This window comes from Astatotilapia calliptera, chromosome 20 (assembly GCF_900246225.1).
Source record: "Astatotilapia calliptera chromosome 20, fAstCal1.2, whole genome shotgun sequence".
Classification (NCBI taxonomy): domain Eukaryota; kingdom Metazoa; phylum Chordata; class Actinopteri; order Cichliformes; family Cichlidae; genus Astatotilapia; species Astatotilapia calliptera.
The window spans coordinates 22,382,919-22,396,353 of NC_039321.1; the positions used below are offsets into that span (position 1 = coordinate 22,382,919).

The window sequence follows — 13,435 nt, forward strand, 5'->3', positions numbered from 1 at the left end:
TGCCTGCACTCCAGCGCTATAGCCATTCTGCTGTCAAATCAAATAGGAACATAACCATTTCTGCTAATGTAAAAATATGACAGTAACAATTGTTCAGTCTGTAGTTTTATTTACATCAGCACTCTGCAGCGGTTCAGCCTTCCATTTACCAATTTAGAAATCGCTGCAGATTCATGTCGGGGAGCGATGACTCTAGTGAAACTGTAACACTCAGCCTTGGAGTTGAGCGCATTGTTTTTTTTAATGAGCTCTGAAATATGCTTACAAAGAGTGGCTCTATGTAGAATTATTGACTGCCTACTGTTAAGCTGAACCCATCAGTTTATCTTGGATCAGAGTAATGCTGAATAAGCTTGTAGCAGCACATATAAACAAGGAGTGTTTTTGAAAAGCTATCTAAAACACCGCTGCTTGCTTGTAATTTCATTTCAGGTAACCCATTTTGAATGTTTGCATGCAGTAATTAAACAGTCGGATTTTTTATTTGACACATAATATGATACAATAAAAAGCCACGCAAATAACTGCAGTATATTCAATGGAAATTGCTGGCTTTTTTGACGTAGCTGGATAAACATACATTTGATCCTGTGAGAACAGGAAACAGCAGCTATTAATAAATGTAAACACGATGACATGCTGTCTAGAGAATGACCAGTCTTCAGTCAGTCCCAGTGTTTAAAGATAATATGAGGTCATTAATTTGAAATTTGAATATGAATTTGAATTGAATTACAGACTGGAAGACAAAAACTATTTCAGTTCTAACTATTTCAATCTAAAAGGACAGTTATTTATATTTCTAGGCCTTCAGTGATCCAAAGTGGATATCTTCACTATTGCTTCGAAAAGCCTAATGTTGCATCAGTGCATCATTTTGCATGAGTCCTGTCATCATTTACAGCCCTCAAAACACAACCATGATAATGATAACTTATCACAGTATGGAGGAAAGAAAACATCCCATATGACTCTATCATTTGTTTTTATTAAACTTCAAATATAATTCAAGGTAAAGGTGAGGAGAACACATTTTATTTAAGTCTGCTCAAGTGAACTGCCTGATTTTGATGGAGACGGTGGGTGACACAGAGGTAGCCCTGGTCTTGATGTTTACTGTTCACGATGCTGACCTTTTCCACAGTCGTCCAACATTCTGGCCCTTCAGTACCCACTTAGAGGGTGTTACGTCACAAGTGGTCTGCTTCGTGTCTATATATAAACCATTATGTGTGAAAGAAGAAGAGAAACAGACAGTGTTGTGACAGCTGTGCAGGCTGTGATCCATCTATCTTAGAAAAGAGGGTGTGAGAGAGAGAGCCACAAGGAGGGAGAGAGGTAGTGAAAAGTGAGGAATTCTCACAGTCGCTGGCATGCTGGGAATGTGTGATCTCGCCTCCAGTATCACCAGCAATCATTTTTAACCATGTTTTCATTAATGCATGCATACAAACAGGTATCTGCTCAGTAGGGGTGGGACTGAAGCTGCTGTAGTTCTTCACAGGGCACGTCCTGTTGCTATAAGCACTTCTGCTGGACTCTGTAACATCCAAAAATAATTCTACATAAGCATTTTACTGTTAACTTCCTGAAATGTAAAGCGTGACACACGCATGGAAACAGCAACTTCCTACAGTATGTGTGTGTTTGTGTGCGTGTGTATGTGAGAGCAACACAAGAGGAACATTTTTACTGGAACTCACACAGTGTTATTAAACAGTAAAAACAAATCCCACTTTAGAAATTTTTATCACAAGCACACACACAAGCACACACACAATGCAAATAAGATATAAGATAAATGTACACTGCTGCTTTTGATGATAGTGAGCATGTGTGCGTTTGGATGGCTGTCTTTTTGTGAGAACTAGTGTAAGGCTTTCAGAGTGACGACATCTTGTCTAGTCCGTAACTTTTCAAGATGCATTGAGGTTATAGCTTGTGGTTAGTTGAGTATATTTTTAAAAAACATGGTTCCTCTCAGCTGGAAGTCTGTCTGATGTTCATGCGTGAATGAGTGAGAGGCAGGATGACTCTTGACCAAGTGACAATGCATTTATAAGAACATCTACAGGAAGCACCCTCCCCCTAACACGCACGCACACACACATCTACTGTGTGGTACAAAGATAGGAAGTATTATAATGGAAAAAATGAACTGAATTAAATGACAAAACAGAGAAAAACGAGAAAAAGAATTCATAAATATTTGTCAAATTATTATGGTCTACTTTATATATCGTGTTGACATTACCGGGAGCACAGACTGCACACAGGTACCATATGTAGCATAAATATTGTACAAAGCACCGTAAAGCTGTCCCGATTTACACTCACTGCTGCAGAGGGCAGGGGTGTCTCCTTATTTGGGCAACTTAAAAGAAGTGTTCAAGGCCCAGGCCTAATGTTAAGCTATGCTAAACACCTTGTAAATCTCTCTCACAAAGGGAATCTACTCATCTTCTGAAAAAGGTAAGTTCACCTTAAAAGTTTTGCCTTTTAAAACTATATCCTTTTAAAATATTACTTGTTCTCAGGTGGAAATCATCTTAAAACAATCTACTTGAGATACAGTCAGATACAGTCACACCCTTAAGACAAGTGAGTGAATAACTGACTTTTTTCTGGAAATGTGAAGTACCAATGAGCTAACATCATGAGAATCCTAACAACTATTTCCTCTGTGTGTCCAGATGCCTGTTGCCTGTGGGAACGAGAGTAGTGAGTGAGTAGGACAGGAAATGATGTCAGGAATTCTCATAGAGAGTCTGATGGCTGTAGACCTACTGAACCCTTACAAACACACATATAAAAACAGGCAGTCACATGCAAGCAGACACCCGCAAGATTTCTAAATGGGCACAAATAAGAGCACATGATGTACATAAGGACATGTTTGTGTCAGAAAGTATTCACATGACAAACACATTAGAGTGAAGACACACTCTTTCTAGTTCACCATTTCTTTCACTTGTCATTCTGACTTTTTTCCATCTGACTTTCAGCCCACGTGCTCTCCCTAAAGGACAACTAAAGGCCTTGAGAATAGACTGAAAGAGGCAGAGTAAGGAAAGGAGGAGTACTTTTGCTGATTTGTTTCCACTTGCATGCGAGTGAGTCATCGAATCTAATGCATCAACAGTAGTTAAGCCAATTACTTTTGCAAAGCAGCTCAGGGCAGAGCTGCTCGGCAAATCAAGGTCAAGTTGGACCATGAAGTGCAAAAACACTGGGGCGCGTCAACCACAAGAACCGTAGCTCAATAAAACGTTTTATACAATAAGTTCGCACATTTCTCTGGAGCAAGAAGAAGAAGAAGCACTGAGATTTTCACTCATGTTTACTCTTGTTTAAGATAATCAGTATGACTGTCATACTTGATAGCTGTTTGGCATTGCACCAAGCTTTTGTGAGGCCTACTGTAAATGCAAAGAAACATGTATTTTCAACCCGCTGTCAAAACGAAACTTACATATAAGGAGTGAAAACCAAAGTGGAGCTTTTTTCTTGTATTGTTTGATTTTAGTTGAGTAATTTAAAAAGGTGAATCAGTGAATGTTTATTAGTTATTTTATGACCATCTTGCAAAGCCTCAGGGACTTACCACCCTTTACTTGGATCACTAGCTGATCTTATGGAGCAACAGCCACTCAATCTAAACTGATAGTTTTATGTTACATTGCACTATGAAAGGGGCAGTATAGAGCTACTACTTAATGCACTTCTGTGTACAAATGAAAACACTGGGCTTTTTTGAATCTGGCCTTCTGGACTTCATGCCTATTAAAGGATAAGAACACTGACGCCAGCATACCATTGCTACACTGGTAGATTTTGTGTAAAACTTTATGATGCATCCCCTTACGATGAACCATTATAAGGGTACTAAAAGAGATTTCATTTAAAAAAGGAAAATATCCAAGTAATTTTATGTCAGTAAATTATTGATTTTTAAACAGAGTATTTGTAAATTCAGTGTGGTTAAAAATATGGGAAAAAATCCTTAAAAAATTAATACAGAAAACTGCTTCATTTTAAAACGGTACATTGTGCCATACTTTTACTTTTACTGTGGGGATGAACTGGGGGATGTTTGTGCATCTTACTGCTTAATTAACTGTGCATTCATTTTTGAGGCAATACTCCACTCAAACCTATGAACATTTTCCAATTGAAAAATGTCCTTTGATTATTTTCACACATCTGATGTCAACTTTAGGGTTACTAAAATGTGCACAAAAATACAACAGTGCTAATATTTAGTTGTACAACAAATGGCACATTACAGACAGTTGGATGATTTTGGTTTCTATGACTTAGTTAATGGCAAAGTTGAAGAGTCTCCAAACAATTTCGCTTGTTTTTATAATTAAACTTTTATGCTCTGAGTCAGAAATTCAGAGCTTTTAAATCTGCAACACTGAAAACCTTTAAACAACGTCAATTTTTTTTAACTCCTATTAAAGCAAAGTGAAGATTAAAGTTTTCCAGTACAGCCTAATCACAGTGGAGTCATAGGGGTAGGTAGAGTGTGTGTTTTTAAAATACGAATAATGAAGCTACCAGAATAAACAGAGGAGTGGCTGATACACACTAGAGAAAGAGAAGCTTAGCCACGGCTTAATGCATGCAAACACACACACACACACACGAACACACATGCAGAACAGTATGTTGTAACTTGACCTGGCATCTGAGTCCTTGGCCCTGTCGGCAACAAGGCACAATCAGCCATGTGTTGTGAGAGAGAGACACAGAGAGGGCAGACTTGTCTCCCAGCAGTGTGATTTTTTTCAGCTTTCTGTGTTAACGATACCCCTTTGCTGATGCAATCAACAGATGCAGACTTAGCTCATTTTCCCCCTCAAGCTTTAGTCTTTCCATGCATCATCCCTGCCATCACTCCCCTCTCATTTTCTAAACATGACAACTGGCCACTGAATTCAAACAGGGACTCCCTTCTGCCTTTGAGTTGTTTTCTCATTGGTCAATTTGAATTTTCAAACACTGACCAACCACCCCCTTCCCTTTTAGTCACAGGATGTACACTCATCCCTCCCTCTTTCCGTCCTCACTTCCCTCCTTCCTTCCAAAACAACCAGATGGTGATACAGCAGCTAAGAGACAGACAGCAGCAGCGGGCGGGAAGCCCTTCGAGAGTGATTCCACGGTCTCACTCTCTTGCACGCTCTCTCTCTCTTAGAGGATAAAAAGCCCTCATTGTGTCGTCCTTCACGTGGAAAATGTTGGAGGAATGCTATAAATTTCGCACAGAGTAACGGTAGTCCAGGGTCAGTGTGACAAAACACACACACAAAGGCTTTGCCCTAAACTCACCGTGTTCCTGTACAGCTACTGCAAGGCCCTACCAAAACAGACTGTGCACATAGACACATTTATAGTGTCTAAAATGTATCAATTTTATCATTGGTGGGGGTTTCCTGACTAATCAAATTAATTGCCTGTATAAGTGGGTTATTACAGATAGCCCATGTTATAGGAAAAGGAAGGAAATTCTTCAGAAACAAAAGCTCGAACTCGATGCAGTTTTGTGACTTTCAGAGTGTGACAAAAACTGGGTCAAAGGAATCTCCATATACAGACACATCATCAGAAAGCATTAGTGTATCCAAACATATCTTCTCTTATGTCACAAAAATAGTGATTGAAGACCGTTGCATAGCAAAAATTATGCAACCGTGTGCAGTGAACTTATGATCTTGTCGCCTTTGAAACAATTGCTTTGAAGAATGCAAGTCTACGGCAAATCGCAGCAAGCTGGATTCTCCAAGATTGACTGAAAGTGGTTGCCCAGAGGTCGAGCGTGTAATGCCTGAACCTCTGTATATTTTACTTCTAAAGATCAAAGATGGTAGAAGAAGTTTAATTAACTCGTTAGCTAATTAAACCTGACAGCTGTGTTTTTATTATTGAGTACCTTAGAGATGCTGGGATTAAAGACAAGACATCTAACGATGTTCCACTTGACTCTTTTTGAGACCAACTTCATTTGAGTCCACACATCTTTTAATTTCCAGCTCAATCTCCAACACTTACTTTTACATCCTGCTCTAGTGTTCGTATCAGTTCTCCATCCACTTGTCCTGTTTGGGCCACGCGGATAGAGCGTCGTTCTGCCTTCCTCAGCCGGTACTGCAGGATGCGGCAGGTCTTGTTTGCCTGAGGAACAGGGGCAATGTCAGCAGATCATGTTATGCATCAGCTGTCTAATCCATCTCTAGTACTTTGCTTCACTGCACTGTTCCTTGCAGCAGTCATGTGCATGTAGAAGAAATGCAGAAAACATAAAATGGCAGGAAAGAGCATTTGTTGCATTTATTTTTGGAGCCCAAATTTGCTTTTCAGATGTAAAATAAATGGAATTCTTTCTTCACGAGGTCATTTTTGCAAGATCTGCGATAAGTCAGGCTCATTAAACCAGTCTGTCTTTGTAACCACATACCTGCTCCAGCTGTTGCCGCAGTTCCTGCAACTGGTAAACGTCTTCCTCCATGTACATGTCCCTCATCTCCAGCATCTCAGATCTCAATTCCTCCATCTCATCCTTGGGGCAGTGAAAATGAGAGAGTATATAAGTGCGTCTGTTATTTTTACACATAGCTAAGTACTCCTCCAGTGTTAACCTGTGGAGAAGGTGTAAAGACTTCTGACTGAACATCAGGCTCTAAGTGGCTGTAAAGAGCTGACAGCATTATATGCACACACAGGATTTTTGTCATAAATGCAAGGCAATCATCACTGTCATCAGAAAATCACTCCATTAAACTTTCCAACATCGTAATGTAGTCCATCAATCACCTCTTGCTGCCATGTATGACTACATCTTCTTCTTTATCACCCTCATAATTGCATAACAATCAGTGTCCTCTTAAAATGAGCTTCTGCAATATTTTCTTACATCAGATAAAAGGGGCCATGCAAAATAGAGAACTGCATGACCGAGTAAGATAATATGACAGTGAACTGTACTCTTGTTTTTTGCCTCACTCCGAAGGTAGTGCTAAGGAGACCAAAGGTCAGGGTATAGCTATTAGCACACCTTGGAGCAAACTCCAGGATGTGGCATCTGTGGATTAAGAAAATTCAAAATCTAAGCAGAGCATTTGGATAGTGTGGGACTGCACTAAAATACAACTCACAAATACTACAGACCAGTATAAATGTTTCATTCAAACCAGTGTTTTTATCTACCCCCGTTTTAGTCACATGCAGATGAATTATTCATTTCAGCCTGACAGCATGAATTGCATCACACTTCTGAATCATATTTAAGGCGCAGCTCTGTCTGTGTTTCCAATGAAATCAAGTATCACACCCCATAAAAAAAGGAAAGTCTAGGTCACTCTGTTTTACGGCAAAGCACGACAATGTGCTTACAGAACTGTTAAATGAACGTGTGCTGGCAAAAATCCCTGCCTCTAAGTATGAGCGTGTTTGTGTGGGTGATGTGTTAGCATAATGAGCCAAATGAGTATGAGCGGCTGTAGTAATAGTAGTGCTGTCATGACTTACTACAGTAAAGAATGTGGGTCAGCTTCTGCAGAGCTCCAAGTGCAGCAACAACAAGCTGTGCGGGTGTGTGTGCATGTGTATTTTTGTGTGTCTGTATGTTTACTATGTGCACAATATGAAAAGCAAGGTGAGCAGTGTGTGCCTGCGTCTCCACTACGTACGCACTAAACTGTACAAGGATGAATCATAACCGTGTGAGCAGGTAAAGTAAAATGGATGGATTTAGTAATGTTTCTGTGAGTGGCACACCGCTGGCCACTGCTACACATCTGTGATAGAGAACAGAGTGAACGAGAGAAATGGAATGAAGTAAAAAGAAAGGAGGATGAAAGTTAATAGCATGAAAAAGAATCAAAGGGAAAGAGCAGACACAAGAACAAAACCCAAATTCTGAAACTGAGAGGAAAAGGAATGAAAGAACAGCAAAGCAATAAAAGGGAATGTAAATGGGAAACAGGAAAAGAAAAATCAGATAGGGAAAAAAACAGAGCGTGAAAACTATCTAGATGGAGAGGGAGATAAAACATGACAGCAGAGAGTGAGGAAGTGAGGACACGAAACCAGGGAATCATAAGTTAATGTGGTGAGAGACTGAGACTGAGGGAGAGAGATGGTCCACTGACCTGCTTTTCACAGCTAACTAAAGAAGAACAGTGAAGAAGGTCTCTGTCATGTGAGCGAGTCAGGAGAAGAAATCAACCAATCAGCTGTCATGTTAGTGAGTCAGAGTGGTTAATGTCAGAAATGAGTGTGTGCACACATCTGCTGTGATAACAGTCCTCCCTACCTGGCTCTGCAAATCTGAAACCCACCATATTTTGTTGTCAGTTGTGTACGAGGTGATTTAGCTAATTGCTTTCAGTATTTTGTCCCAGCTTTATGAGAGTGGCATTGTCAGGTTTTCATCTGACTCTCATATTCTTACATTCGTATGTGTATTCTATTCTATAAAGAAGCCTACAATAATACAGAGAAAACCCAAACAATCAAACAACCTCTTATGAGAAAGCACTTGGCAACAGTGGGGAGGGAAAACTCCCTTTTAACAGGAAGAAACCTCCCAGAACTAGGATCAGGGAGGGGTGGCCATCTGTCACATACAGCCCGGGTAAGAGGGCGAAGACAGGATAAACGAAACACGGCGGAAGAGAGCCAGAGATAAATGATAACTAATGATTAAATGTGGAGCGGTGTAAAAACAGAGTGAGTGAAAAGAAAAAAGAGGAGTGAAGATGAAACACTTGGTTAATAACGGGAAGTCCCCAGCAGTCTAGGACAAGTGCAGCCTTAAAAAGGGAGGATTCAGGGTCACCTGACAGAGCCAAAACTATAAGCTTTATCAAAAAGGGAAGTTTTGAGATTAACCTTCAAAGTAGAGATAGTGTCTGTCTCCCAAACCCAAACTGGAAGCTGGTTTCACAGAAGAGGGGCCTGAAAACTGAAGGCCTCCCATTCTACTTTTAAATCCCAGAGGAACCAGTCTCAGAGCAAAGTGTTCTTTTGGGTGATACGATGGGCCTGATTATACAACACCTTGTGTCTGAGGAGTTAAACATAAATTAAATATAAACACAAAACATAAACATAGTGGATCTGTATGGTTTTTATGTTCATTTAGGCAATTAGGCAGCAGATCAAGCTGCTATTCTGTGCATTTCTATCACATTTGCTATATTTACATAGATCCTGTATGTTTATTGTTATTATTATTTTCAGATTAAGCCTTCAGGATCATAACAAATGATCAAATGACTCATTGAAGGCACCATTGCATTTATTACCACTATGTTTTCAACTATTTAACTCTACCACCAAGGTCGTCTTTTACAATTTAAATTACTCCTAATTGGTAAGTGAAAACAGCCATCTGCACAAGCTGCACAGATGCTCATCTGTTTGTTTAAATTGCAGTCACAGGACGGACATTCCTAAAAATTAAATCCAGAAAATCTCGTCTTTCTTTGTGAAACTGTGTCAGGTTAGGCATAACATGAAGAGCAGCACGTCCCTACTCCTGGTTTATTGTGTCGAAATACAGCATGTGGACTTGAATGATGATTCAACTGTACTGAGCGTAAGTTCCCCCCTTGACAAGGCGTGCGGTGACTAAAGTGCGTTCAACAATTTGTCAAACTGTTTGTCAGCATGGCACCTACAACCTGACGGTGTATGTTCATGGTGTAGGAAAGCAGGAATGTAAGTACAGGCGTCAGTAATGCTGCGTGCGCGGTACGTGAAACATCTAATCAGATATTCTTTTGTAGCTTCAACAGAAACACAAACAGTAAGGTATAAAGTCGCCACTAATGAGATTCAAACAGCTGCCAACTGTTTTGATCTCCTACGGTGATTACCAGCTGAATGGGAAACAGCTCGGCACCCAGAAAGAGTCTGCATATTCATAGGATGGCGGTGGAAGACTGGCAGGCTGGAGATGTAAAGCATGAAGGAGGAAAAAAAAGATGAATTTTGAAGCGGTGGAAAACAAAGAGAAGGAACTGGAGACTGAGCATTACAGCAAGGATTTATGATAAGTCTGAGAGCCTGATGCCTCTGCAGCATGTTGTTTTGATCGTCTGATCACTAACCAGGTGTTCCTCGCAGCTGCAACAACACACACAGCCAGACTTACTTCACTGCCAACCCTCCCGTGGGGCTTTGCCGTGGTCCAATGTGATATGATGCCCCATATTCCGTCAGCAGCCACACACTGCACCAAATATGCACCAACTAGGATGACGTGTGTTAATGATAAAAGAAAGGAGTATTTTGGGGACCAGGAGTGGGCAACCAGAAACTAAACCAAAGATCAAAACACCCCCAACAGTTAAAGAAACTCCTGGGGAAAGTGCTTTTTGCTTAGAGACAAGCGCTGCTAATCAATTACCACAGGCAATCAATGTCTGACAATCACTGGCTTGTCTGGTCACTGCCAGGTAGTGCTAGGGGATATGTTCCCTAGCTGATCCTTGCCTTAATCAATCACTCTGGAGGGAGGCTTGACCAGCAGCTCGATGTATATAATACATTTCACTGCCTGCAGATGTACTGTGGGAGCTGTGAGATGCCTATTCTATCAAAAACACTGATGAAATCAAATCCTCCTGTGAGCTGAGGTACTTTGGGATAATGCAACAATTGTTTAGTTATTGTTTTCAAGAGTGATGCTTTAGTGTTTGACAGACAACAGGAATTTGATACCGATGCTGCCAGTAGAGGATCTTTTTCTCTTTTTTAATATAAGAGTTTTGCACTTTTATGGAAAACCCCACTCAAAATTCACAACTTGCAGGATTTCCATATTTACTTCCACATTTTAGGTGTTGAGAATCTTTAGGCAATCACACAGCGCTCTACCTCTGTGTTAATACAATGCTATTAATAATGCCTTTAGGAGCAAAGCAGAATACAGCAGCAGAATGAACCGTACCTCCACTGTGCCAACATGCGAAGCACAAGTGATGAACACCAAGTGCAAAATCTCAATCCAAAGCACACCATTGTTAACCATTTACAGTATTTCACCGTTCTGCAACTGCAGATTTTCTATCAGAAACCTATTCTGTCACCAGGAAGCAGCATGTTGTGCTCATGCGTGGCCAGGGGTGCAGACAGACTCTCTATAACATCAACATCCTTGTAGTGAGTACTCTTGGGAGGCATCCAAAGGAATCTCTACACAGTGAGAAGCAGGTCAGAGTGACTTTTAGAGGCAGACTTTGGAATAAAACAGTATGACAGAAAGATGATTTGTTTAAGGAATGAAAAATGACAATGACGTCAAATTGCTAAATAGGCCAGGTGTATGCATGTGACCAACGTCAGGAGTGTTTTTCATGGGAACCCATGCAAAATCTGGTGTCACTGCTTGAAAAAAAAAGACTAAAACCCTGTTTGTGAAGCACTATGTAGGTTAAGCAACTTCAAAAACACGAGCTGACATATGCCGAACTTACTTTGAGGTAATCATTCTCAGATCTCAGCTCTTCTATTTCCCTGACAAACTCCTCGTGCATGCTGTCCATAAACTCCTCTGTGAGGTCTGAGAAAGCCAGAGATGTGCTGGCGGGCACCCGGCTATCAAATGAGGTGACCGATCGCTCCTCGCCCGGGGATATGCTCCCTTCTCCCGTCTCGATACCGGTGGAGAGCCGGTCCTTCTCTCCGGAGGAGCAGGTGGTCTTAGCAGCAGCAGCAGCAGCTTGTTGGCTGGTTCTGTCCGCCAACGCGCCATCCCTGAGCGGCTTCTCTAACTCCGGCCCGCCGCCCCTGCTACTCCTCGACTCGGCGTCGCTGCTCACAGCGTCCGTGGACAGCTTGTTTTCCTCAGAGGCGCAGTCCGACAGCTCGGAGCTGCTGTCGGTTGGGGAGAGCTTCCCCGGGGCGCATCCAGAATCCTTGGATAAATCATCGGATCCTATGCTGGCGTCCGACACCTTCCTCCGCGCTACGGTGCTTTTGATGGCCTTGGACGCCGAGCCCTTGGAGGACATGCCACCAGAGAGGGAGGATTTGCCGGCGGGTTTTCCGCCACCACTCTTCTCCCCTTTGCCGTCCTTCCCAGCAAGACTTCCCACGGGGCTGCGCCTGGATATGCGGCTACCCAGATGAATGGCTCCTGGCTTGACACTCAGGGTCGGGGTCCCAATCCCTCCTCGGATCTTCGTGAGCGACCACCCGGGTACATCCTTCGGTCTCGCCGGAGATGGGGCCCGGTTGATCTTCTTCTTCTGGCCTGGAGTGTGAGCGGACAGCACGGCAGAAAGGTCCGCAGATTCGGGCTGCTGACCGGGCACCGCGTGCTGCATCTGCCCGCTATCCGAGCACTCCGTCCCGCCTCCGCTTTCCATCTTCTGCCGGAGATGGAGTCTTCGTTCCTTGGGCGAGGCGAAGACGAGGTGAGTCGGAGAGTTGTGGACATCAACCTCCTTTGTTTTTGTCATTCATTCCGTTTAGGCAGATACGAGAAAAATAGAAACGAAACCTCCTATTTGCAGAAACAGGAGGCAGAAGTTAGGAGTGTGAATAAACAACTGCAGAGCCACACAAAAGGAGGAGATCACTCCGGCCACAATGAGGGCTTGCAACGCAACAGGACGAAGCGGGAAGTGGAGTCTAAAAGATCGAGAAAAGATAAATACAATCCAATTTTCCAGTTCTGTGTGCCGCAAATGCACCAATTATTCCGCTTTGTTCTGCTGGATCCTCCACTCCTGTCCTCGGGATCTCCCTCTCTCTGCCTCGATGACACAAATTAGCCGGTTCCTGCTCAGAGGAATTGTGGGTGAGAACAGACGGCAGTGCGGTGCCTATGGTCACCTCTCTCTCTCTCCTCTCATATAACGGGATGTAGCTCTGGAGGAGAGAGATAGTCTCGTTTCTGCAGCTCTCTGCCGCCACCAATGCAAGATATCAGAAAAACAGTAAGACACAGCAATAAATAAATAAATAAATAAAATATTGTGTAGAGACTCCAGGGCTCGGAGGACAGGGCCCATTTATGCACACTTAAGTCAGCTTAAAATATTTTCATACAGGTCAGTAAAGCAGCTGTGTGTGTGTGTGTGTGTGTGTGTGTGTGTGTGTGTGTGTGTGTGTGTGTGTGTGTGTGTGTGTGTGTGTGTGTGTGTGTGTGTGTGTGTATAGCAGCCAGACCAGAAACCTTTCCTTCCAAAGTAACAGATATTTAACATGCACGCAAATCATAGAAGAAAGGTCACAACAGCATACAGCTGCATTGTGGGAGGTGGGAGCATCACCTGACCCCAAATGTGTGCATTAATGTAGAGTACACTGTAGGGCTCAGATTATCTGTCTCCTTCTAAGCAAACAAACAAACAAAAGATTCCTCTGACATCACACTCAAGCAAATCTTTCTTATTCTTCTTAAAGTTTAGGTAGA

At 42.2% G+C, this 13,435-nt stretch overlaps 1 protein-coding gene across 2 annotated transcripts in view; it reads right to left on the bottom strand.

The window, feature by feature from the left end:
* Positions 1–12,878, bottom strand: part of mtcl2 (microtubule crosslinking factor 2) — an 87,170-nt gene extending 74,292 nt beyond the window's left edge. For both annotated transcript variants that reach the window (XM_026155102.1, XM_026155101.1), the window contains exons 1-3: positions 11,490–12,878; positions 6,464–6,565; positions 6,058–6,180 (exon numbers count right to left, since the gene is read on the bottom strand). In XM_026155102.1, coding sequence (XP_026010887.1) covers positions 6,058–6,180; positions 6,464–6,565; positions 11,490–12,476 — 1,212 coding nt within the window. In that variant the 5' untranslated portion in view covers positions 12,477–12,878. The remainder of the gene's footprint in view (positions 1–6,057; positions 6,181–6,463; positions 6,566–11,489) is intronic.
* Positions 12,879–13,435: the final 557 nt, after the last annotated feature.